General features: G+C 36.1%; 1 protein-coding gene across 1 annotated transcript; it reads right to left on the reverse strand.

Annotated features, from left to right (window-relative positions):
- Nucleotides 1-535: 535 nt before the first annotated feature.
- Nucleotides 536-26990, reverse strand: LOC129244146 (uncharacterized). Its single transcript, XM_054881762.1, has 12 exons — nt 26668-26990; nt 22778-22901; nt 22464-22710; nt 22271-22384; nt 21347-21782; nt 20677-21277; nt 8494-8831; nt 5139-5262; nt 4826-5072; nt 4633-4746; nt 1266-1701; nt 536-1196 (listed from the first exon to the last, which is right to left on the reverse strand). The coding sequence occupies exons 1-12, from the start codon at nt 26800-26802 to the stop codon at nt 594-596; spliced, it is 3519 nt and encodes a 1172-aa protein (XP_054737737.1). The 5' UTR covers nt 26803-26990; the 3' UTR covers nt 536-593.
- Nucleotides 26991-27776: the final 786 nt, after the last annotated feature.

Below are 27776 nucleotides of genomic sequence, written 5' to 3' on the forward strand. Positions count from 1 at the left end.
CTTCCGCTTGTACATACCTTTCCTGCACCACAGTTATACACAATACTGAGATTGAAGCAACGGTCGCAACGTGTTTCTTAAACAAAGGCAACACGTTGCTGCAACCGTTGCTTCAACGGTTGCCTGGTGTGTATTTAGCTTAATATCTTAAATTTTTGATTTTCATCATGCAAAAGCCGACAACAAGTATGCGTGACACGAAGCAAGTACGAGTGTCACCCGACGCGCACACATATAAGCCTGCTGGACATGCAGGAGCTATAAGTGCCAAAATAGCCCGAATGTGTACGTATCCAAATGTGCCTCAGACTCTGAATCAGGACTCTATTTGCAAGCTAGAAAAATTAAACAACATCTATGTATGTATGTCTGAGCTTGTTTTGGCAGAAGATATTGACGCTGAAAATATAAAGAAAATACATTTTTCATCATCACTTTTCCGATGTGTTTTTTCTTTCTGTATTTTTGTATATTTTTTTTTTTTTGTAATAACATACAATATATATAATATACATATATATAATACTTTTAACATTCAATCAGTTAACTACATACACATAATCTTATACATACATACTATACAAGTAAATCTCTCAATAATTCAAATCAATAAACTTAAATTTCAGTGGAATGCGTGGCGTACTAAGAAAATGGTTTACAAAAGGCTTATCCGATGGGTGATTGAATTCGATTTGGAAGTGTCGCACCACATTGCCTAATGACATTTCCAACTCCAGTTCCACAATTCGTTTGCCCGCACAACTACGTGGTCCGAAACCAAATGGCAAATAAATAAATTTGTTCAAATTTTCAGCAACTAATTTTTCGCTTTCGGTTGTCGTTGATTCATCCGGATGGCGTAACCAACGTTCGGGTAAAAATTCATGTGCTCGTGGAAAAAACTGTTCTTCATTTAATAGCATAATGGAAGTCATAAAAACACGTGTACCCTTTGGCACTTGATAACCACCCAATACCAAGTCAGCGCCGGTTTCACGTAAATTACCAAAAGCAAGTGGGTAGATACGTAGCGCCTCCTTGATGCAGGCACGCAGATAAGGCAAATTTTTCATGTTCTCCATGGTGAAGTGGTCATCCTTGTGTGGCAGCACATTCAAAAGTTCTTCACGTAACTTTTGCTGTTTCTCTGGATTCTTAGCAATGCACAAAAAGACGGCTGCTAGTACGGAAGATGTCTGTGAGAATTTGTAAAATTGAGAAGAATGAGGTTGTGTACTATAATTGTTGGCACTACTATGACTTACCGTATCCACAGCAGCCATTAGCATATCCATTGCCATTATGATAGCAATTTTGCGATCAATTTTCAGAAGCTTCTCCAACACACTGCGTTCTTCTCCCTCTTTTGAAGGATTCTGTTCCAAGCGTGCTAAAGCATCATTGACAAATCTACTTGTTATATCGAATATTGAGTCCATCGATTTTTCGAAGCGTCGATATGTGGGTGTTTTTATGTATTTGTAAAGTGATGGTTTCACACCTAAATCGTAGAATGATTTCATAAAAACGTTTAAATTATCGAAGAGCATTCCGGCTTCTTTTGAGTCGGGGTTCTTGCGAATCAAACCAAATTCATGATCCAGAGCCACCACTGCGACTGACTCGAAGGCGAGTCGATTCATGTCATTCACAAAGTTGTCTGGCACCTCTAGGGTTTGTGGATCACGTATGTCACGAATTCTGTGAAGGAATAAACATACATACTTACTTTCCATTAAGGCACGTCTAACGAATAAAAGTAGTGAGCTTAACTAACCGAGCAGCTAAATTAATCCTAACTTTAAAGTCACCTTTAACTACTTTCATTTTCTTATTTGTCTAATAACGTTTTCTCAAGTGACCACAATTAGGTCGGAGTAGAACTTGGAATTCTGGGAGACTTGGCTTGTTTTTTAGTTTGGTTACAAAAACAAAAAGTCCTTCTTCTCCTTCTTAATTGGCGCGATAACCGCTTACGCAATTTTGGACGAGTTTAACAAAGCGCACCAGTCGTTTATTGGACACACCAAGTGAAGCCAAGTCCTTCTCTACCTGATATTTCACACGCAGAGGAGGCCTTCCTCTCCCTCTTCTACCACCAGCTGGTACCGCATCGAATACTTTCAAAGCCGGAGCGTTTGTATCCATTCGGACGACAAGGCTCAGCCAACGTAGCCGCTGGATCTTTATTCGCTGCACTATGTCTATGTCGTCGTAAAGCTCATACAGCTCATCGTTCCAATGCCTGCAATATTCGCCGTTACCACCGTACAAAGGTCCAAAAATTTTACTCAGAATCTTTCTCTCAAACATTCCAAGCGTCACTTCATCGGATGTTGTCATCGTCCACGCTTCTGCGGCATACGTTAGGACGGGCATGATGAGAGTCTAGTAGACTATTAGTTTTGTTTGCCTAGAAGGGACTTTACTACTCATTTGCCTACTTAGTCCAAAGTAGCACTTGTTGGCAAGAGAGATCCTACGTTGGATTTCAAGGCTGATATTGCTATCGGTGTTAATGCTGGTTCCTAAATAAACGACGTCCTTTACAACCTTGAAATTACAACTGTCAACAGTGACGTGGGTGCCGATACGCGAGTGCGCCGACTGTTTGTTTCAAGTCAGGAGGTACTTCGTTTTGTCCTCGTTCACCACTAGACCCATTCGCTTTGCCTCTTTATCCAGTTTGGAGAAGGCAGAACTAACAGCGCGGTTGTTAAGGCCGATGATATCAATACAATCGGCACACGCCAACAATTGTACGCTCTTATAAAATATTGTGCCTGAGCGATTAAGTTCTGCGGCTCTTACGATGCTCTCCGACATCAGGTTAAAAAAGTCACACGACAGCGAGTCACCCTGTCTGAAACCTCGTTTGGTATCAAACGGCTCGGAGAGGTCTTTCCCAATTCTGACGGCGCTGCTGGTGTTGAGCAACGTCATCTTACATAGCCGTATTAGTTTTGTGGAGATAACAAATTCAGACATCTCGGCATACAAGTAACTCCTTTCCGTACTGTCGAATGCAGCTTTGAAATCGAAGAAAATATGGCTTGAGTCGATTCTCCCTTCGTGGGTATTTTCCAAGGTTTGGCGTATTGTAAATGTTTGGTCGATGGTAGACTTTCCAGGTCTAAAGCCACACTGATAAGATCCAATCAGTTGGTTGACGGTGGGCTTCAGCCTGTCACACAATACGCTTGCTAGAACCTTATATGCGCTATTTAGAAGACTAATCCCGCAGTAATTGGCACAGATTGCAAGACCGCCCTTCTTATGGATTGGGCAAAGCACACTTAAATTCCAATCGGCAGGCATACTTTCATCCGACCATATTTTGCATAGGATCTGATGCATGCACTTTACCAGCTCCGTCCCGCCGTGCTTGAATAGCTCAGCTGGCGGTCCGTTAGTGCCCGCGGCTTTATTGTTCTTTAGCCGCGTTATCGCTATTCTCTCCTCGTCATGGTCGGCTAGCGGCTAGGCAGCATCTTTTCTTCCTGTGGCAGCATGGCATTCCTCGTCGTACCAACTGTTTTTTCGGGCTTGCCGGTTCGCTCGTGCATGCCGGTTTGTTAGGCAGTACTCTTTGAGAGCAGGAGTGAGAGTAGAGTGGCGAATCTTCCGGCTATCTGTTGTGATTGCAGCTTTTCAATGTCGAACATTCTTTGCGTAGGTAGATGTACGTTTTTTGCTGCACAGAGGCGTGTGCGCAGTTTGGCTGCAACAAGGTAATGATCCGAGTCCATGTTGGGTCCTCGGATCTTACGCACATATAAAACACTAGAAGCGTGTCTTCCATCTATCACAACATGATCGCTCTGGCTTCGCGTTTTTCAATCAGGAGATAGTCAGGTGTATCTTTTTATGTTGGAATCTGGTGCTGCAGACTACCATGTTTCGGGCCCCGGCGAAGTCGATCAGCCTCTGTCCATTACCAGATGTTACGTTGTGCAGGCTGAATTTTCCGACTGTAGGACCAAAAATTCCCTCCTCGCCCACCCTGGCGTTGAAGTCGCCAAGCACGATTTTTATGTATTATGTTTTATATCGTGGCAGCGCTCGTAGGAACGTTGCAAGCGCTCATAGAAGGAATCTTTAAGTGGCGGGTCCCAAACCCAGCGCACAACCAGCTATCCTGGGATGCTTCGCCTTCTCACGTTAGCTCACTCCCGAACGGCTGTTCGGAAGCTACCCAGAGGATACGTGGGCTAATCTCGGATGTTGTGAGCTGCTTGAACCTTATGCAGAAGAATCGTCCAGACCACTCCCAAGTGAATGGCGGTAAGTAACTTTCCCCACTTGCGTGGACTTCTAAACATGGAACCATCCTCCAACAAACAAAAAATCCTAAGTTACAGAAATCGGCATATCAAATGAGATATTAATTTCGTAGATATTCTGTAGAAAACCCATGACAAATTTCCTTTAAAGTTGTTGGCTTGTCATTCTTAGTTTTATATGCAATGTAGCCTTCTATTTGATATCTATATTTCCATACCTTGTACAATTTTAGATTTATATGATTTTTTGAAACCAAACGAACCTCAAGAGAAACTTAAACCTAATAATATGTTAAGTATGGGCATAATTTTCTTACTAAAATCCCATGTACAGATATTTTACAATTACCTCTGTATAAACTCCAAATTAACCTTTTGCATGGGTTTCAAGTAGAGCTTAGCATTTTTCGGTTGCATTAAAACGGGATTCACAGCATGTCGGAATTTGCCCCATTCTTCGCCGCTATTCAAGTAAGAAATAATTTAAAAAGCATAATGCTTTATAGATCAAAAAATCCATTCATTATCCGTATTCAACTTACTGCGCGGCCAGGCCAACCGTTTCACTAAAAAACCCGTCCTTTCGCTCAAGACGATAATGTTTCACCACTTCACCGCCGGGTCGTATAGGCCAAACACCCTCAGTGCGAAATATTTTTTGAAAATCGGTTAAATTAAAAAGTACCACTGTGGTTGGCTGTCCAAAAACGCCAGCCATGCGAAAAGTGTCACCGAAACGTTCGCGACATTTTAGGAGCATATCATTCAGCGACATATTAGCAAAGTCGCCTAAAAATGAGAAGCATCAGAAAGTTCGTTATGAAAAGAACAAAACTTATTAAATTCTAAACTTACCGCCTTTCATAAAGCCACGCACCATTTGGTATTTGGTGAGACCTGGTATGGCTTTGTAGGGTAGCGCCTGTTGCCATTCAGCATCCAAAGAATCCACGAATGATTTGCTGTCTATATTATGAGTCTATTGAAAAGTAAACGTAAAACAAAAAATTGAAATTAAAATTAGTTTAAAAATAATAGACCAAAATTCGTTTAAGTACTTGGGTCAGTTAATACGGTAAAATATAAGAAAAATATGAGAAAATATAGAAAAATAGTTCATTAAATTTGATTAGGCCTATACACTTATTTTGAACGTAAACAAAAGGGATATCGTAAAGCCATCAAAATGAAAAGGCATATATCGTCTTGATTCGACGTGAACAGTTTTCCAGTGCTCCTTTTTTTATTCTTAAATAAAAAAATTACATGGCGGCCAAATTGGTGAACATGGTGAATGCCTTAACAATTAAGGGGAGGTATTTAAACTTTAAACTTTTTCTTAAATTCATAGTAACTATTAAAGAAATCAGCAATAAACAATCTCTAAAGTTGGACAAATGTAGATTTGGCAACATTTTTGATCTTTCTCGATTCTGACTCGAAAATAACTAAAGAAACTCTAGGTATTAGTGTACATCCCTGTCTGTTGTTATTTATGATGTACGCCAGAAAACTACTTCTTTGAGACGCCTCCAGAGATTCACTGTCACCCACTAAATTTTCAATACCTTCCACAATTTTGTTCATAAAAGTTGAGTGTCTTTGTAACCAAATTTATCTGACGTCCAATTTTTCATGCAAAATTTAAAACTGTAATCTATAGCTTTTGAGAGAATACAGAAACTTAAGAATTCCGCTATCAGCTTCTCAGTTCTCTCTCAGTGAATTTGATAATCCCTGTTCTTCTTCTTATTCTTCGCTACTGGCGCAATATCCGTCTAAGCGGTTTTGGCCGAGCTCAACAAAGCGCGCCAGTACTTTCTTTTCAGACAATCGTGCTAACCGATACCAATTAGAAATGCCAAGTCCCTTCTCTAATTGATCCTTCCAACGCAGTGGAGTATTTGCTTTTCCTCTCCTACTACCCTTCAGCATCACATTGAATACGTTCAGTGCTGGAGCATTTGTAGCTCTTCGTAAGACATGACCTAACCAGCGTAGCCGCTGAATCTTAATTCTCTGTATTATGTCTTAACTCATATGTCATGCAGCTCAATGCTCTATCGCCTAAGATATTCGCCGAGCCCCGGATTTCATCCGCGAAATTTTTCTCTCGAGCACCCTAAACGTCGTCGCGTCAGGTGCTTTTATCGTTCAAACAGCTGCGCCTTATAATAGGGCGTGCACGAGGGAGATGACGGGAACTAGAGGTTTTAGTTCGACAAGTGGAACTGTGGTTTTAGTTCGACAAGAGAGGACTTTATGAGTTTACTGTTCAATTGTCTACTCAGTCTAATGTAGTACTTTTTGGCAAGTGAGATTCTCCGTTGAGCTTCAAAGCTGACGTTGTTATTGTATTTCTACCTTTCCAAATTTATAACTGCCAAGAGTGTCGGTGTTACTGAGGTGCAATATGGCTGACACACTCGACTCACTTCTTTATCTAGATTGGGAAAGGCTGTACTAATAGCTGCTGTCTTCAGGTTTTCGTTTTAATTTTTTTGTTTATAAACGACTTTTTACTTTGTATTACCGTCTCTGTTTACATTAACTTAGCCTAACTTTCCATATTGTTTACAAATATTTGCTATTTTAATTTCCTTCTCTTAGTTCTCTCGCACACCTCATCTAGGATTTCGTCAGTCTTGGTATACTGTAATGCTCATACCTATGGCTTCAAATTTTGCGCCCACTTTGGTTGTTCCATTACTTAAAACCATAGGCTGGATTCTATCAATCGATTTAGCCGTAGTTGCTCACTTAAATAATTGTCGGAATTTCATACCGACGAAGAGGAATTAGCACGTGAAACTGATTGGATTCTTAAGAAAAGGCGTCCAAGCAAGAAGCGCAAAGCAGAAACATCACCCGAAATTCTGCCATCTTTACCAATCTCCCAAACGGCACATCAAAACGAAATAAAATCTTTGCATGTAAATTCGGCACCAAAGGAACGTCGACCACCACCAATAATGATAACAGGTGTGGTCAATTATCAGAAATTGTATAATGATATTAAAAACCAAGTAGAAAATGATTTTTCTATCAAACTTGAAAACAATAACGCAGTAGGACATGGTAACTGGACTGATAACACCTGCTGACTTAAACAAAGAGACAAAGAGTTATAAGTATTCAACTATAAAGTATTCAACTATATAGAGTTGGTCAAGAAAGTGTTTGGATATCTACTAAGTAGCGAAATTCAAGCAAATAGCTTGAAAAAATATGCATCTTTCATGATCTGCTTTAAATGTTTGTTTTTATTTCACTACCTTAAATAATTTATAAGCGAATAGTAGATAGTAGAAATGGAAGTTATTTCGCTTAAAAAGCACAAACAATATACACTTCAAGCAATTTCCACTTCCACTTGCAGGTTTTGACTCCAGCCTATTTTTATTTTTTGCAGGATTTATTATGTTATAAATAATTTGTCAGGTTTAATAGAATGTTTCTGATAGCTGTTGCATACTTTTTCCTATTGTATAATTATAGTAGACCGACCGAGTTAGCTCAAACGATATCCCTTTTCCAGTCATTTTTGATCAATAAGGCATTGATCAACAAAGCACTCTTACGATCATTTTATGACTGATTGGTGACTAACGCATGTGTAAAAACTCAGAGAGATAACGGTAAATCACATTGCCTTAGCGAACGATGCCGCAAATGATGCGTAAAAACACTTTCTTGACAGCTGAGAGATACATTCGTTTTGATTTTGTATTTTTTGTTTTTCTTGCCTTGGTGGTACCTATGCAAGTTAATGACATCCTTTTGAAAGGCTCTCCAAATCCATCTTATCAATTACATTTTCTTGACACACTGTATGTATAGTATACGACAAACCAAATGTGCATTGACACCACTTCAAAGTCCAGTGAGAGTAATGAGCGATAAAATTTAGTTTTCTTTGTTACAAAAACCCTTTCGATCGAGTATTCGCACTGAAACGGGCCACATTGCCACGAACTTCATGAAACTCAGCTTTGATCTCTTTCGATTTCAGATCTTTAAAATATAAATATTTGATCACCACATTTGTATCATCGATAACAAAAATTAATAAAAGAAATATAGCTAAAAATCTGAACACTTATTATATAGTAACCATTTACGTTGCCATCTATTGCGTTTTCTAAAGTCCTATTGATCTAAACTTGTACGACCATTGTAAGTAAAACACAATAAAAAACCAATAATTCACCTTGACATTGACAGCAGTCGATTGCAACGCAACTTGCATTCGTGGTATTTGCTGTTGTTGTTTTCGTACGTTTGTGCACCTCGACGCTATTACTCGTACGACGCCGGCATTGCGTGTAGTTCGAATGGATAACATTTTCAAGTTGGCTGGCAAGTAAAGTTCCGCTTGCAGTTGATATGCATGTATGTATGTACGTATGTATCTGTGTGTGTGCACGTATGCGTATATCAAAACCAAAATTCTCGTAAATAATGAATACCCGTATTCACAGATGCAACAAAATCTTTTATCGGAGTACAATTGTCTTATGTGTTCGCGCTTGGAGCAACCAAATTTAACTAAATATATACATTGTAGGATAACAACAATTCATCGATGCGAATTTCACGGGAGTATTGCACGATAGCAATGTAGACGATGCAGTTTTTATTGAAATGTAACAATGTTTTGAGTTGATTTGGGGCGTACAAAGTTATCAGTGCAGTGGTGTCATCAAAGTGGGTTAGCTTCGAGGTTCAAAACAACATTTCAGCAACTGTTTTTGAAAACTATTTCAAAACTTTAAAATTCGTAGTATTTATATCTTCTTCTTCTTGATTGGCGCGATAACCGCTTAAGCGATTTTGGCCGAGATTAACAAAGCATGCCAGTCGGTGCTTTCTCATGCTAACCGGCGCCAGTTGGACACTCCAAGTGAAGCCAAGTCTTCTCCACCTGATCTCTCCAACGCATAGGAGGCCTTCCTCTTCCTCTACTACCACCAGCTGGTAATGTATCGAATACTTTCAAAACCGGAGCGTTTGTATCCATTCGGACGACATGACTCAGCCCACGTAGCCGCTGGATCTTTATTCGCTGCGCTATGTCTATGCCGTCATTAAGCTCATCGTTCCATCGCCTGCGATATTCGCCGTTGCCAACGTACAAAGGTCCAAAAATCGTACGCATAATCTTTCTCTCAAACACTCCAAGCGTCGCTTCATCGGATGTTGCCATAGTCCACGTTTCTGCGCCATACGGGCATGACGAGAGTCTTGTAGGGTGTTAGTTTTGTTCGTCGTGAGAGGACTTTACTACTCAATTGCCTACTTAGTCCACAGTAGCACTTGTTGGCAAGAGAGATTCTATGTTGGATTTCAAGGCCGAAGTATTTTACAACCGCGAAAACATAGCTGTCAACAGTGACGTGGGTGCCGATACGCGAGTGCGCCGACTGTTTGTTTGATGGCAGGAGGTACTTCGTTTTGTTCTCGTTCACCGTAGCAGTATTTATATACTAGGGCGGGTCGATTTAAAAATCGCTCATTGCTCTGTGAAAATCGTATTCTAGGGATCAAAATAAGAAACTTTGCCGTACCTCTAAAACGAATTCTGATGTCCCCCAATTTAAAAATATCACCATTTTTGGCCTTTACATGAAAAAATCAGCTAAATGGCTATGTTTTTTCTTTATTTTTATTTATTTATAATAATATCTATTTTTTCTCTTAAGAAATTTATTTAGTCAGAACATATGTAAATGGAAAAATTAATTTAAGTGAGTTATAGAAAAGAAACTAAAAAGTTCGACCCAAATTGGGGGACATCAGAATTCGTTTTAGAGGTATGGTTCCTTCGGCAAAGTTTCTTATTTTGATACCTAGAATATGATTTTCACAGAGCAATGGGCGATTTTTTGTCTCCCAACAAATCGACCCAACCTATTATATACCTATTATCGTTACTATAAAGGTGAATGTGTGTACGTTGTCCGCGCATCACTACGAAACGACAACACCAAATGACGTAAACATTTTTATACATTCGTATTTTCACCCAATGAAGGTTATAGGCATGTTTTTATGATGGAACTCCCTTCCCACAGCCCCCAGGCCGCGTTACCACTCTCATTCGTCACTAATAATCGAATATTTGCTTAAATTTAATCTAAAAAATCTTAGTTTTTCCTATTTCCCACTATTTATAGCACACTCTCGACTTCATAATCCGCATAAGCTGTTCAACTATGACCCAAATGCAAAGTTCAAAAAGATAGAAAATTAATAAAAATAATTTTGCTTGATATTTTTCTGATTGGTGTTATTAATAAAAAATTATTTTCTATGAAATTATTGTTTTGTAATTCTTTTATATACATACATAGCCTAAATCCCTCAAAACTACTACGCGAGCGGGGCCGCGGGGTAAAGCTAGTATAATAATAAAGGTTAAATTGGTGAATTAATTTAATTATTTGGTAATATATTATTCGAACCATATGGTGTGTACATACTCTTATGTACTAAAAGCCACCTTTCTTCTGTAACACTCCTCGTATATTACTGAATGACCCATAATGATGACACACATTGGTACAACGTACTGGTGGTGTTACTACAAATTTGACTACATCTATAAGTTTCTAGTATAAACCTGTCCTTTAAATTGACTGTTAGTTTCCATTTTTTTGTTTGAAAAGCAAAAGCAATTTTGAGCTATTCAACAACAAAAATTTCAACCGTCACAACACACATCGGAACGGTTTGTCGCACACAAATTAAATTCCCAAATATTTTACTAGTTTTTATGCTAAATAAAACAGATCACTTTCATCCTTCCTTTAAAATAAAATATTTCTCCGCCTATGTTTCTTAATTTATGTGGACACACCTAACGCTCTTTGCTACAAGAATGGCTTATCTTAAAAACATGCAAGTGCAAAAAATCACCAAAAACGCTCAAAAGCGCTTTCTTATGCTGTAGAGAAGACGAACCCGGTTTAAACTATACATCAATGTTTAGTTTCCTACTAAGAAATTTTTCAACATATATAATATTTCTGCTTAATTGAAATAGATTAATTAAAGCACGATTACTTAGTTATGATGTTCTCTTCATTCAAGCTCTCGCCGCTATTGAATATAACAATATTATTATATTGGGAATTATATAGGAAACAAAACCTGTTTTTAAGCGCTCAAGATTTTATAATTTGACACAAACATGTATTTAATCCACCAAGTGCAAGAGAGTAATAAATTTTAGGAATATTAATATGGAAAAATTATATCTCAATCCCAGAAACTGCTTAGAAGTAAAAAATTGTATTTTTGTTTAAAGCAGAGATTGTAGATATTTGTCATTAAAATATAATTAAATTGCATATTAAAAAAATGTACACAAAAACTGTACCAAATAAAAAAGGCCATATGAGGCAAACTTTCGTGTGACAAAACCAAATTGGAATCACTAATTTATTATACATATTAGGTTGAGGAAAAAGAAATCCATTATTTTTGCGGTATCAATCAAGCAATTTAAAGTTTATACTCTTTATCAGCGGCCGCCGTAGCCGAATGGGTTGGTGCGTGATTACCATTCGGAATTCACAGAGAGGTCGTTGGTTCGAATCTCGGTGAAAGCAAAATTAATAAAAAAAAACATTTTTCTAATAGCGGTCGCCCCTCGGCAGGCAATGGCAAACCTCCGAGTGTATTTCTGCCATGAAAAAGCTCCTCATAAAAATATCTGCCGTTCGGAGTCGGCTTGAAACTGTAGGTCCCTCCATTTGTGGAACAACATCAAGACGCACACCACAAATAGGAGGAGGAGCTCGGCCAAACACCTAACAGAAGTGTACGCGCCAATTATTTTTTTTTTTTTTTTTATTTACTCTTTATCAACATTCCACACTAAAAAAATCGTTTGCTGTTTTTTGTTTGTCCCATTCAGTTGTGAGTAACAGAGTGATTACAATGGAAGTCAACAAAGAGAAACGGAGAATATTTTCATTTCATTTTATTCGTTTCTAAAATTTCATTTCTTTGTATGATACGAAGCGCAAAAGTGTCGCACTACATGAGAAGAGCATTATGCGAGATACGGCTGATAAGTTCGCAGCCTAAGGCATTTAATGAGTGAAAAGTATGGCTTTATTATTTCTATTTTTAATGTAATCCCACGCAAGTTCAACACACTTTTCACATTGTTTATATACCGCCTTTATGCAACTGAAACAATTTTACATAAGTTTATCTTCAGAAAGTTTTTCTACGGCCACCTTAATTTTTTTACTTTAAAAAGAAAAAAAGGCACTAGGAAGCCGGTTTAGTCTATGGGATGGGATATTTGTCCTATATTTGGATATTTTTTAGCTTTTAAAGCATCTTTCGTAACTCTAGCGATGTGTGTTGTCTTACAGAAACAGTCCCACGCCTGTTAACTTAAAGGGTGTGTTTTTCATACTAACAATAACTGTGAGTAACGAGTCGACGAGTCATCGCTAAGTGCCTTAGGTCGCGATAGTACGATACGTCCTTCCTAAACATGAGCGATTTCATGTTAAGTAGTCCAAGTATTTTGGACCTTACCTTAAATTTTTGGGAAAAGTAGTTTAGTATTTGCAGGCTTGGGTATTATAAGAAATATATTAAAATTAATATATTTTCAATATTAATAAAATATTCAACATTAATATGTTGAAAATTCTTTAAGTGAAATAAATTTTTAATTGTTCTTTTTCAGTTTTCAGGATAAAATATGCTTATGAAATATTTTAATTTTTTGCTAAAAAATTCTATTAAATAATTTTTTGGTCATCTTTCATAAACACGCACAGACTTAGACCTTTGTTTTCTTAATAATTGTTAAGACTATGCTCAGTAATTTCTCTACTTTTCATAGCGGTATTGCATTAACTTTTCGAGTTATGTACACCAAATATTGCTGTACGTATTCAGTGAAAGTTAATGGAAAATATCGATGATGCTTGCTCTAACTATACGAGTATATGTACTCGTATGTATAAAGCATATAAGTGTGTGTGTGAGCGGCTACCTACCAAGTATTTTTGCCTTTTTCGTAAATGAAAATTGATTTATTTATGGGCTTGAGTATAAAAAGAAGTAAACTGAAAATAATTGAGATTTATTCAAGGTGGAAAATTTTTATATAGAATTTGTAAGTGAAATGTATTTATAACTTTTTTTTAAATACAAAAGCAAATAAAGTAAAAATATTCATATGAAAATCGAAATCAAAAGTTCTTTTACGTCAGAAATGCTTGTAATGGAACTTCTCTAAATAGGCTTCTAAATATTTCGATATTACTTAATATGCGTACATTTTAATTCATGAACGATACAAAAATTGGCCCCTTAATGGGGGTTTCTCGCTATATGACTTCCGTGAAAAATATATCGATAAAAATGTGGAAAGTAAAAATTTTATTGCTTACGTTGTGTATCGTATCATGTTTTTACATATACATACATAAAAATAAAATTAAACACTTCGGGGAGGCTGGTACGTGAAATACCTTCACAAATCAAAATTGGCATGCGAATCATTCAAAAATTTACAGGAATTTAGCAGAACAATGTTGCGTTATCATACTTATGTACGAACGTACGTAGGAACGTGCCACCGAATGCCAATTCGTTCGCCAAACTAGGGTTATAAATTTCACAAAAAACACATAAATTTAATTTATTTGTTTGGAGAGAGTAAAGTGTGCAACAAAAATCAGCTTAGCAGTCGACAAGCAGCAACAACACTACTGATAAAACTGCCAATAGCCATCAGCTTTAGTTGCAATATAAATGGACGTACGGACACTCGTAGAAGGGGAATGCAACAGAAAAGGCCCATCAATCAAAAATAAGTAAATGAGACACATAAAATGCACGAGACTGCTTCCGGATTTTTTACATTTTAAAAGAAAATACGAACAAGAAATAAATATTTTAAAAATTTATTATACATTTAAATTACATTAAATTATATAAAGTAAGGGTTGTATAATTTTGTTATTTGAAACAAAAAAAACAAGAAACAATTGTTAGGCTCACCTCCCTCTATTCAGGTAAATATTTTCGACACCTGCTTTAGCTTGAAAATATATTTGTTTATAATTATTATTCTTGAACTTTGTTAAACATCCAAGTACATACAGTGAGCTTAATAACTATGGCTTATTTGTGCGAGCAAACAAAAAAATTAATTAAATAAACTTTCACAAAAATACAACACTTCTTTTTCGACAGCCAGGGGCAGTGCACCAACTTAAATTCAATCAATCTTCTCCATTACATCAACAGCACTGACTGGCTGTAGATATCTGCCTGTTCTATATAGTGGACCGCCCGGGGGTTTTGACCTCGGATCTCATAGGGACTGAATGAATTGCCATGTAACCAACAGGATTTTCTTTTGTATGCTCTAAATTGTAACTTCTACCAATATTATATTGTGCAATTAATTTTTTCATTGTTTAAAAAAAAAAATATGAAAAATTCATATATATGGGAGCATAATATTTAGTTTGAAATAATTTTTTATTAGTTCTACTTTAAATTTTACTTAAATAGATAAAGACAAACATCTTCCTAAAGTTCCATTTTATTTGAAGGGTCGAAGAGACCTTGAGCAGGTAGTCAAACTTGAAGAGGGGAACGGCAGCTGCGGCGTACTATAAATTTGTTCTGCCTAGTTCAGTTATAAGTGACACGTGTTGAGTGAATGTTGTGAATACGTTATAGTGAAAATTTTGTGATTTTATTTAAAACTTCCAAAATTTTGCAAAAGTGTTTAGTTATCGGAGCAACTTGAAAACCTCGCATATTTCTGACGCAAGTTTCATAAAAGAAGTTCTTTCTACCATTTATGCAGAAAATACGTTTGATCACATAATGTCAGGATGTGCCTATGCTAGAGCAGTACGTGCTCATACCTTATTGCAGCAAGCTTTATCACAATTAAATTTTGAAGATCTGAAGAAGAATAATGCGGATTTTTTAAATGTATTGAATGACGAAGAAATATCGATGATTTTTGAAATGTTCAATTACAATGAAATTACAGAAAACCAAGGATTTCAAATGCTGAGTAGAATTTTTGAAGATAAGTTAGTTGAGCTTGAAAATAAAAATAAAACATCAAAGCTATGGATTACGTATTTTCGAATGGTAACAATATTGAAAGACTTCATTGCTGCCGTTCGTATGGGGGATTGGAATTTACAAAGTTAACCAACAAATATTTTCATCGAAAAGTTTAGAAAAATCTCTACCAGCATGTAAAGAACATGTTCTATTTTTACATGCTTTCACGGGCTGTGATACTACTTCTGCGTTTTACAATAAAGGGAGAATTAAGTTTATCAAAAATTTTGAGAAGCGGAATGATCTACATGACTAAGCAGCAGTATTTAAAAATGTACATGAAGATGCAAATAATATATTTCAAGCTGGTATTACATGTATTTTGGGACTGTATGGTGCTTCGGCAAAAATGACAGATTTGAATACATTCAGGTTCAATTCTTTCATCAAAGCAACTGTCAAAGACACAAGTGTTCTTTTATCTTCGTTACCTCCCAAATCGGATGCAGCATTTGAACACTTAAAACGGGCTTACCTTCAAATCCAGATGTGGTTAGGGAATGATTTAATCATCGAAAATTGGGGATGGAACTATTCCAATAATACCTATCATCCAATATTTACCAATCAATTACCTGCTCCGGAAAATTTATTAAAAATGTTATTTTGCAATTGCAAAAAAGGATGTGGAGCTGCATGCGGATGCCGAAAAAGTGGATTATACTGCAGTGTAGCATGCCTACAGTGCAACGACGACAGCTGTCTAAATGTAACGACTATGATTAACATCAGTGAAATTGAAGATGATATTTGAACAAATTTAAATTTTTCAATAGACAAATTTTTTTGTTAATTAATTTTTTTCTTTTAAATAGTCATAATTTTTTTGTTTTTAATAATTAATTCGATTTTACTTTTATGCTATAATAACAGAAAAGAACTTTTTATTCTTTTTGTATGCTAATTATTTAAATAAACAAATAGTTTGCATAATATTTTTTTTTTAACATTTAATTATCCATAATCTATTTATTTTTTCAGTTGCTTGCACTTCTGTTACAAAACAAATAAATTCTACAATGTTATTTGCATTATAGCACATAAGTTGTTACAATCATAAATTTTTGTTATTTAAAAATCAAATACACAACTTTTAAATAGGTAGAGATTATTATTTATGTTATTCACAACACATTTTCGCAAAGATAATTTAATTTCATCTAGTCCCTAAGACATCCTAGGTTTTAGTGTTTTTAACGCTCCAGACGCTCCACTAATACATATTGGCGTACACCCTTTCTGGGTGTTTGGTCGAGCTCCTCCTCCTATTTGTGGCGTGAGTCTTGATGTTGTTCCACAAATGGAGGACCCTACAGTTTTAAGCCGACTCCAAACGGCAGATATTTTGTTTTTGAGGAGCTTACTCATGGCAAAAATACTCTCGGAGGTTTGCCATTGCCTGTCGAGGGACGACCGCTATTAGAAAAAACTTTTTCTTGATTTTGGTGTTTCACCGAGATTCGAGTCTACGTTCTCTTTAAATTCCGAATGGTAGTCACGCACCAATCCATTTGGCTACGACGACCTATTGAAGGCCTTACAATGATATCAAAACGACACTTTCGTGCTACTTGGGAAATGCTAGAGTGGTACTTCAAATATTTTACCTACCCACCTATCACACTTTTTAAGGAAGTTTGTAGAAAAATTCCGAGTATGCAGTTTTGTAGTCCATTGAATATTGGTGTAATAAATGCAAGTCCCAAGCTGCTGAAAATCGTGCTAATTTTTGATATATATATTTTTTTTTTGCTGATCTTGCGCATTTTTACCGTCCTTTTTTCTAAACATCGTCATCAAAAAAAATGCATCAATTTTTGAGCTATTTGAAACTTGCACTTAAACTAATTAGTATAATTTGTTGGCATAACATATGCTGGATATTGGTTTTTGGTTATACAGTAGGTTCTGTTTTTATGCGGTAGATACGTTCCGCAAGAAACAGCATAAAAAAAACAGCATAAAAAAAGCTACTAGTTGTATAGTAAAACTATGGATACGTTTCAAAAGTGCTAAAACCGCATAAATCTGAAATAATGTAATAAAATCGCATAAAAAAGGGCACTAGTCCCATATTATAAATAGATACGTTCCATAGACCGCATGAATCTGAAATAATTAAATAAAATCGCATAAACAAAATATCGTATTTTTGAAAATGATATCTTTATTTAAGAAACGTCAGAATCGAAAAATAAATTTACATCGTCAGAAATAGAATCAGACCATTCCCGCATGTTGCGCGTTCGTTTAGGATTTGGCGTAAAATCACTTTCGTCACTTGAGGAAATGTACACGTCTGATCAAGAATCTTGTTTATATGTACAATTCCCGATAGGTCGACATGCATTTTGTAATTAAAAAAAAAACCGCACTATTTCAAAATCGCATAAAAAAAAGCCGCATAAAAACAGAACCTACTGTATTTATAAAAATCAATCCTTTATCGATCAAAAAAATTACCCACTAAATACAAATTTTATGTATTCTTTATTTACTTAAAACACCACAATCCAATAAATATATCCCTCTACCTTAAAAATTTCATCAAATAAACTGAATCCACCCCATTTTCAACCTATCTAAAGAAACCTAGGCCCATTTTGATCTCCTAGCAAACCGACTTAGTAACTGGAGACCCCTTAGCTCAAACTTCAGCAAAGGCACAGCGCACGTGTCAAATAGAATTCTGTGGAGGCACAAAATTTCCAATAGAAAGACTTAAAGTTAGAATAGAATCAGCAGGTGGAAGCAACGAAACAGAGCACAGACTAAGCTCAGACGCATTTTGAAGTTTTTATCTTACATTTTTCAAATTTAAGGCGAAAATATTCCTCAAAAGCCGTTTTTGTTTTAATAAAAAAATCTAGTTGGTTTGCGCGATTTTTTACGGCGGCAAATAATTTCTAATTCATTAACTCCCTTCAATCCTTACCTTTACTACTACTATATTATGTTTCGTTTTTTCTTTAATACCTTCTACAGTTTCAACTTTTTTACTACTAACTGTAATTTCATTTTTTATCTAAATTTTATTTTTAACCAGCTGTACCCGGCGCGCGTTGCAACGCCAACAACTAAACTAAATTTAAGAAAAATAAGTTTAAAGAAAAATCAGTACACAAATATTCAATTCATTCTAAACCATTTTATTGATTTTGTTTATTTCGAAGTTGCTACTCTGCAGCGCCACCTGGTGTCAAGTGGCAGCAATGAGCATATTCTACAAACCTTCTTCGTGAAAAAATACATATACATGGGTATATACCTATTTTTATAATAATCGGTCCAGTAGTTATTGAGTTCATCGAGGACAGACAAACATTCATTTTTTATATAAAGAAGATTTTTTGTAGTCTAGGATTTAAATATGTAAGCTATTCTTAAGGTAAATCTTTATAAAAATAACCCATGGTTGTGTGTTTGAGTTAAATTAAATAAATAAATAAAATAAATAAATCCACTCAAGAACTAAACATTTCGCTTTTGCTTGCATTGTGGCAAATTTGTCTATTATTTGATCTCAACACTGTCGCAATAATAAACGTAATGCCACTCGCAGGTGGCCCAAACGATAGAAGGGCCAAAATTTTAGTACATCAACCCCCTTGGAAACTGGTTTGTTCGCCTCCCCTGACAACAGTTTAAACGCAATTAGCTTTTTTGTGTGCAAATATATCGGGTGACTCTGTTTGTTGCATAAGCCAATAACATTTTTTTTTATTTCAAAAGATGTACATACTATGAGTATATAGTATGTACATACCCCGCGCGATAATGGGTAGCAGATCAGCATGAGGACCAATTTTGACAATTGTGAATTTTTTTGATTATTTTTTTCGGGCGTTCATTATTTGTGTATAATATTCATTTATTGCAAAACAAAATCAATAAAATGAGAACTTGGTGTTGCTAAAAGATTCCGTTGATTTTTTGACGGTGTTGCGCATTTTCTCCATGTAATGAACACACGCCTTTTTTATTTAGCTGTTCCAATCAAAAAGTGCAGTCGTATTGAGCTGTGTTTTTATATTTTGGTCTGCATATCAAATCACCTCATATATACATACGTATGTAAGTATACGAGTGCATGCAGTATTATATATATTTGTATATATGTATGTATGTATATTTGATAAAATTTCTTGCTAAGTAATATAATAAAATTGTTGTTATTGGTCATCTGTAAACAGAACTGAGTTCAATGCTGGGTAGATTTCCTTTTTTTTCTTTTCTTTGAAATAATAATACCTGTATTTTGAATTGCGTATGATCTTCAAAATCAATATGAAAAAGTGAATAAAAATCATTAATTTTATTTATTTTTTAATTTAATATTACCTATGTATATTCCTTTTGCATCCGACCTCTAAAAGAAGGCTAGACATTTTTTTATAACTTTCTTGAATTACGTGGAATGTAACCACACAAAATATCCTACATGAGTTGATATAAACGGTTAACGACCTGAAGTAAAGTAAAGAAGGAACTGGTGTGAATGGGTCTCGGAAAAGTACTTAGGGAGTTCCAGCTAACGTCAAACTGCTGGAAAACCACATAAAACCGTGGCGCGTCCAAATTTGCTGACAGCAGGAGAAAAGCTGATTTTTGTTTTTTTTTGCGATCTGTGAGTTTCAATGACAAAGTGACTTACTTTTCTATTGTTCTAACGGTTATCGCGCCAATCAAGAAGAAGAAGAAGACCAAAAAGCAAGCGCCCGTCAACTTTTGGGCGAGATAAATTTTTTACCTCACTGTAAACGTATCGCCTTCAATTGATGCGATGGAGCCGAGCACTGCGAGAGAAGCGCCCGCAATACGCGGAGAGGCATGGAAAAGTGATTCTACAGCAAGACAACGCTCGGTCTCACGTTGCCAAACCCGTTAAAACCTACCTGTAAACACTGAAATGGGAAATTCTACCCCACCCGCTATATTCTCCAGATATTGCGCCGTCCGATTATCACCTGTTCCAATCCTAGCTGACCAGCAGTTCGATTCATATGAAGACATCTAAAAATGGCTTGATGCGTGGATGCAAAAGATGAACAGTTTTACCGCGACGGTATATGAGATCTACCAGAAAGATGGGAAAAAGTACTAGCCAGCGATGGGCAATACTTTCAATGATTCACTTGTAACCATTTTTTCAGAATAAGGTTGTATTTTCTTAAAAAAAATAGCGAAAACTTAGTTGTGCATCTAATAACATTCAATCAGTTCACTACATACACATAATCTTATACATACAAGTAAATCTCTCAATAATTCAAATCAATAAACTTAAATTTCATTGGAATGCGTGGCGTACTAAGAAAATGGTTTACAAAAGGCTTATCCGATGGGTGATTGAATTCGATTTGGAAGTGTCGCACCACATTGCCTAATGACATTTCCAACTCCAGTTCCACAATTCGCTTGCCCACACAACTACGTGGTCCGAAACCAAATGGCAAATAAATAAATTTGTTCAAATTATCAGCAACTAATTTTTCGCTTTCGGTCGTCGTCGATTCATCCGGATGGCGTAACCAACGTTCGGGTAAAAATTTCTGCGCTCGTGGAAAAAACTGTTCTTCATTTAATAGCATATTGGAAGGCATAAAAACACGTGTACCCTTTGGCACTTGATAACCACCCAATACCAAGTCAGAGCCGGTTTCACGTATATTACCAAAAGCAAGTGGGTAGATACGTAACGCCTCCTTGATGCAGGCTCGAAGATAAGGCAAGTTTTTCATGTTCTCTATGGTGAAGTGGTCATCCTTGTGCGGCAGCACATTCAAAAGCTCTTCACGTAACTTTTGCTGTTTCTCTGGATTCTTAGCAATGCACAAAAAGACGGCTGCTAGTACGGAAGATGTCTGTGAGAATTTGTAAAATTGAGAAGAATGAGCTTCTGTACTATAATTGTTGGCACAACTATGACTTACCGTATCCACACCAGCCATTAGCATATCCATTGCCATTATGATAGCAATTTTGCGATCAATTTTCAGAAGCTTCTCCAACACACTGCGTTCTTCTCCCTCTTTTGAAGGATTCTGTTCCAAGCGTACTAAAGCATCATTGACAAATCTACTTGTTATATCGAATATTGAGTCCATCGATTTTTCGAAGCGTCGATATGTGGGTGTTTTTATGTATTTGTAAAGTGATGGTTTCACACCTAAATCGTAGAATGATTTCATAAAAGCGTTTAAATTATCGAAGAGCATTGCGGCTTCTTTTGAGTCGGGATTCTTGCGAATCAAACCAAATTCATGATCCAGAGCCACCACTGCGACTGACTCGAAGGCGAGTCGATTGATGTCCTTCACAAAGTTGTCTGGCACCTCTAGGGTTTGCGGATCACGTATGTCACGAATTCTGTGGAAGAATAAACATACATACTTACTCACTACGATTAGGTCGGAGTAAAAACTACAATTCTTTTTCAAGTATATGTAAGGCTGGGTTTCAGGTTACAGTTCATATGCTGCAAAATTAAGTTTTTAGTTTTTTTGTAAAACGTTACGAATTTAAGGTACCTTAAAGTTTGAATAAAGATAGTGGTGTCACAAAAAAGTCCTAAGGTACAGAAATAAGCATATCAAATGAAACATTAATTTTTTCGTAGTTATTCTATAGAAAACCCATGAAAAATTTCCTTTAAGTTGTTGTCTTGTCATTCTTCGTTTTATATGCAATGTAGCCTTCCATTTGATCCCTATATTTCCACACCTTGTACAATTTTAGATTTATAGGATTTTTTTTTTAGCCCAAACGAGCCTCAAGAGAAACTTAAACCTAATAATATGTTAAGTACGGACATATTTTTCTCAATCAAATCCCGTGTGCAGATATTTTGTAATTACCTCTGTATAAATTCCAAGCTAACCTTTTGCATGGGTTTCAAGTAGAGCTTAGCATTTTTCGGTTGCATTAAAACGGGATTCACAGCATGTCGGAATTTGCCCCATTCTTCGCCGCTATCCAAGTGAGAAACAATTTAAAAAGCGTAATGATTTATATATCAACGATTTCGTTCATTATCCGTATTTAACTTACTGTCCGGTTAGGCCAAGCATTGTACTAAAAAATCCGTCCTTTCGCTCAAGACGATAATGTTCCACCACTTCGCCGCCGGGTCGTATAGGCCAAACACCCTCAGTGCGAAATATTTTTTGAAAATCGGTTAAATTAAAAAGTACTACTGTGGTTGGCTGTCCAAAAACGCCAGCCATGCGAAAAATGTCACCGAAACGTTCGCGACATTTTAGGAGCAAATCATTCAGCGACATATCAACAAAGTCGCCTAAAAAATGAAAAGCATCACAGAGTTCGTTATGAGAAGAACAAAAGTTATTAAATTCTAAACTTACCGCCTTTCATAAAGCCACGCACCATTTGGTATTTGGTGAGGCCTGGTATGGTTTTGTAGGGTAGCGCCTGTTGCCATTCAGCATCCAAAGAATCCACAAATGATTTGCTGTCTATATTGTGAGTCTATTGAAAAGTAAACGTAAAACAAAAAATTTAAATTAAAATTAGTTAAAAAATAATAGACCAAAATACGTTCAAGTACTGAGGTCAGTTAATACGGAAAAATATAAGAAAAATAAAGGAAAATAGTTCATTAAATTTGTTTAGGCCTATACACTTATTTTCAACGTAAAAAAGGGATATCGGAAAGCCCTCAATACCTCTTTTTATTCTTAACAATTGGTGAACATGGTGAATGCCTTAGTAATTAAGGGGAGGTATTTAAACTTTAAACTTTTTCTTAAATTCATAGTAACTATTAAAGAAATCAGCAATAAATAATCTCTAAAGTTGGACAAATGTAGAAAAGGCAACATTTTTGATCTTTTTCGATTCTGACTCGAAAATAACTAAAGAAACTCTAGGTATAAGTGTATACATCCCTGTCTGTTGTTATTTATGATGTACACCAGAAAACTACTCCTTTTGAGACGCATCAAGAGATTCACTGTCACTCGCTAAATTTTCAATACCTTTCACCATTTTGTTCATAAAAGTTGAGTGGCTTTGTAACCAAATTTATCTGACGTCCAATTTTTCATGCAAAATTTAAAACTGTACTCTATAGCTTTTGAGAGAATACAGACACTTAAGTATTCCGTTATCAGCTACTGAGTTTTCTCTAAGTGAATTTGATAATCCCTATTCTTCTTCTTATTCTTCTTTACTGGCGCAATATCCGTCTAAGCGGTTTTGGCCGAGCTCAACAAAGCGCGCCAGTACTTTCCTTTTAGACAATTGTGCTAACCGATACCAATTAGAAATGCCAAGTACCTTCTCTAATTGATCGTTTCAACGCAGTGGAGTATTTACTTTTCCTCTGCCACTACCCTTCAGCATCACATTGAATACATTCAGTGCTGGAGCGTTTGTAGCCCTTCGTACGACATGACCTAACCAGCGTAGGCGCTGAATCTTTATTCGCTGTATTATGTCTTAACTCTTATGTCATGCAGCTCAATGCTCTATCGCCTAAGATATTCGCCGAGCCCCGGAATTTTTCTCTCGCCGTCGCGTTAGGTGTTGTTATCGTTCATACAGCTGCGCCTACAAATGGACCCGCATGATAGAGATGACGAGAACTACAGAATGAGGTTTTTTCGACTAGACTGTTTAATTGTCTACTCAGTCGAATGTAGTACTTTTTGGCAAGTGAGATTCTCCGTTGGGCTTCAAAGCTGACTTCGCTATTGTATTGACGTTGGTTCCCGATGAAGTCGTCTACCTTTCCAAATTTATAACTGCCAATATAGCTGACGTACTCGACTCACTTCTTTCTCTAGATTGGGGAAGGCTGCACTAATACCTGTTGCGTTGAGGTTTTCGTTTTAGTTTTTTTGTTTATAAACGACTTTTACTTTGTACTACCGTTTCTGTTTACATTAACTTAGCCTAATTTTCCATATTGTTTACAAATCTTTGTTATTTAATTTCCTTTTCTTATTTCTCTAACACACCTCGAATGATGTTCATCTTTCGCAAAAACTCACTTACCTAATTGCAAAGAGTTGCATGCGTAAGAGCAGTAACCCCTTTCTGTAAGAAATCGACAAAATTGCTCGAGAAAAAGTGTCGTTTAGTGAGAGAAATGGACATAGAATACTTAAAATTGAATCAACAATTTTTTGTGGCAACATTGAGAAGAGTAAGCCTGAAAACCAAAATGTGTATACAGAAATTTTAATATTGAAAAATAACTATCTATACATCTGCAAAAATGTGCAGTCATTTTGTGTTGTGCTAAATACATCAAAGTATGCCCGACATTTGCGTTTGGGAAAGCAGCTCATTAAAGTCCCATTTGCTAAATGAGTACACTGCCAATGGCTCTAAAGTATGGTTGTTGGAACATCTATGTGTTGCAGCCGTTGCTAATGTCTTTATTCAGAATTCCAGTATTTAATTATTTTACATATTTTTAATTCACATATAAAATTTAATTAATTAATTGTATGTCCATTTTATGTCCACTTAAATTCAAGCAAATAGCTTAAAAAAATATGCATCTTTCATGGTCTGTTTTAATTTTTTTCTTTTTTTTTTGACTAACTCAAATAATTTATAAGCGAATAGTAGAAATGGAAGTTATAAATTCTTAAACGTTATAGTCCTGAAGTACCTTGTGCCATTCGCAAATAAGGCCTTTCCGCTCTGCTTGGCTTTTGAGTGTTTTTGTTTTTTGGCCGTTTTTTTAAATATGTCCACACATTTTATATTGGATTAATATTTGGGCCTTGAGCTAGTGTGTCCAATATTTTACTGCAATATAAAAGTAAGTAGTGTATGTTCTGGATCATTATCCTGGTAGAATTTAAATTGAGGTTTGTTGTAAACAATGAAACATCAAATCATCCATCCTCTTCCTCATACCATGACTGAAAGTTTGCCAAATTTCACTATTGGTATAAATAATATTCTTCATTCCCACTGCTTTTAATGGCTGCCTCTACACCCTATTGGGTCCGGGGTTGTAATACAGCATGATTTTAGTCTCATCGCAGAATATCACATCATTGCAGTAGCTATCTGGTTGAACTAGGTACATAGGTGCATTCTAGCAAAAGATAACCGCTTTTCAATAAGCTGTAGAGAGGACAAAAGTTTCTTTCGAGCAACTCGTGAGGTATAATTGTACTTTTGTGAAACTCGTCGGACTGTTTCATACAAAATTCGGCCCCACTCTCATCGAAATCTGAGGGTTTGCGCTGCTTTTCTCAACAAAATACATTCGTCCGCAGATATTTTCCGCAACCTTCCACTTGCAGGTTTTGACTCCAGCCTATTTTCATTTTATGCACGATTTATTATGTTATAAATAACTTGCCAGGTTTAATAAAATGTTTCTGATAGCTGTTGCATACTTTTTCCTATTGAATAATTATAGTAGACTGACCGATAGCTCAAACGATGTCCGTTGCCCAGGCATCAACAAGGCATTGATCAACAAAGCACTCTTACCATCATTTTATGACTGATTGGTGACTAATGCGTATGTAAAAACTCAGAGAGATAACGGTAAATCACATTACCTTAGCGAACGATGCCGCAAATGATGCGTAAAAACACTTTCTTGACAGCTAAGAGATACATTCGTTTTGATTTTATATTTTTTTTCTTTCCTTGGATGCAAGTTAATGGAATCCTTTTGAAAGGCTCTCCAAATCCATCTTATCAATTATCTTCATATGTCCAAACATTTTCTTGACACACTGTGTGTATAGTATACGACAAACCAAATGTGCATTGACACCACTTCAAAGTCCACTGAGAGTAATGAGCGATAAAATTTAGTTTTCTTTGTTACAAAAACCCTTTCGATCGATTATTCGTACTGGAATGGAATGGACTGCGTCAATTGACTGCCACGGTTTTTGATCAATTCGACTAATTTTTTTACAAAAACTTAACAAGTGACAGTGACTATTCCAACCGAGAACTTGATCGATAAAAGTTTCAAAAACGGGCCACAGATATGCCACAAACTTCATGCAACTCAGCTTTGATCTCTTTCGATTTCAGATCTTTAAAATAGGTATAAATATTTGATCACCACATTTGTATCATCGATAATAAAAATTAATAAATTAAACCAAACATTTTATCATTTATTAAATATCTAGTAACCATTTACGTTGCAATGAGCGTCATTTATTGGGTTTTCTAAAGTCCTATTGAGCTACGCTCGTATAACCATTGTCAGTAAAACACAAAAAAAAAACCAATAATTCACCTTGACATTGACAACAGTCGATTGTAACGCAACTTGCATTCGTGGTACTTGATGTTGTTGTTTGCGTACGTTAATGCACCTTGACGCTATTACTCGTACGACTCCGGCATTGCGTGCACTTCGAATTGATAACATTTTCAAGTTGGCTGGCAAGTAAAGTTCGGTTTGCAGTTGATATGTAAACCAAAATTCTCGTAAATAATATGTAAATACAAGTAGTCACAGATGCAACAAAATCTCTTATCACAGTACTATTATCTTATGTGTTCGCGCTTGGAGCAACCAAATTTAACTAAATATATAAATTGTAGGATATCAACAATTCATCCATGCGAATTTCACGGGACTAATGCACGATGTCAACGTAGACGATGCAGTTTTTATTGAAATGCAACAATGTTTTGAGTTGATTTGGGGCGTGCAAATTTATCAGTGCAGTGGTGTCATCAAAGTGGGTTAGCTTCGGGGTTTAAAACCACATTTCGGTAACTTCTTTTCAAAACTATTTCAAAATAATAAAATTCGTAATTATTTAATAATAAAGTTCAAATAGGTGAATTTTTTTAATTATATTGTAATTAAAAAAAAACATTGAAAGCTCATGGGTTGACTTCTGCGAGATCTTTGATGTGCCACTCGAAGTATATGGTGTGTACATATGTAAATGTAAATGTAAAACAGTACTTACGAAAACTCGGAAAAAATCCTACATCCACATCGACAATCAAGAGAACGGACCAATAGGTTGTGTTACGGTAGGTTGAAATGGCTGCGGAAGACGAAACCGGCATACTTGCGAATGATGCAAGGAATGCAATGGAATATAGTGATGTATTTTTTTTTTAACTTTACCTCACACGCTAAGCTTTGGAATAGATATATGGCATTTGATGAGATTTTCATTCTTGGGTTGAGAAATTTGCTGATATTAGCTATGAAAACTACTACTCTTCAATTGACTTAACCGTCGAAATACTTCAAAACTCCCAGTTAAGATTCAATTTAGCTAATTTTAAGCTCGTTTTATTTGATATTCGAAACATATGTATGTTACTTATGTCTAGTACTAACTTCACATCCATGCAATTTCGCCAGCAACATGCATTCGA

This window comes from Anastrepha obliqua, chromosome 4 (assembly GCF_027943255.1).
Source record: "Anastrepha obliqua isolate idAnaObli1 chromosome 4, idAnaObli1_1.0, whole genome shotgun sequence".
Classification (NCBI taxonomy): Eukaryota; Metazoa; Arthropoda; class Insecta; order Diptera; family Tephritidae; genus Anastrepha; species Anastrepha obliqua.

Coding starts and splice junctions, on each gene's coding strand:
- LOC129244146 (XM_054881762.1), bottom strand. CDS start 26,802: ATGTTATCAATTCGAAGTGCACGCAATGCCGGAGTCGTACGAGTAATA. Junction 22,902..26,667: donor CGACTGTTGTCAATGTCAAG/GTGAATTATTGG, acceptor ACTTTTCAATAG/ACTCACAATATAGACAGCAA. Junction 22,385..22,463: donor ATGCTTGGCCTAACCGGACA/GTAAGTTAAATA, acceptor TCACTTGGATAG/CGGCGAAGAATGGGGCAAAT.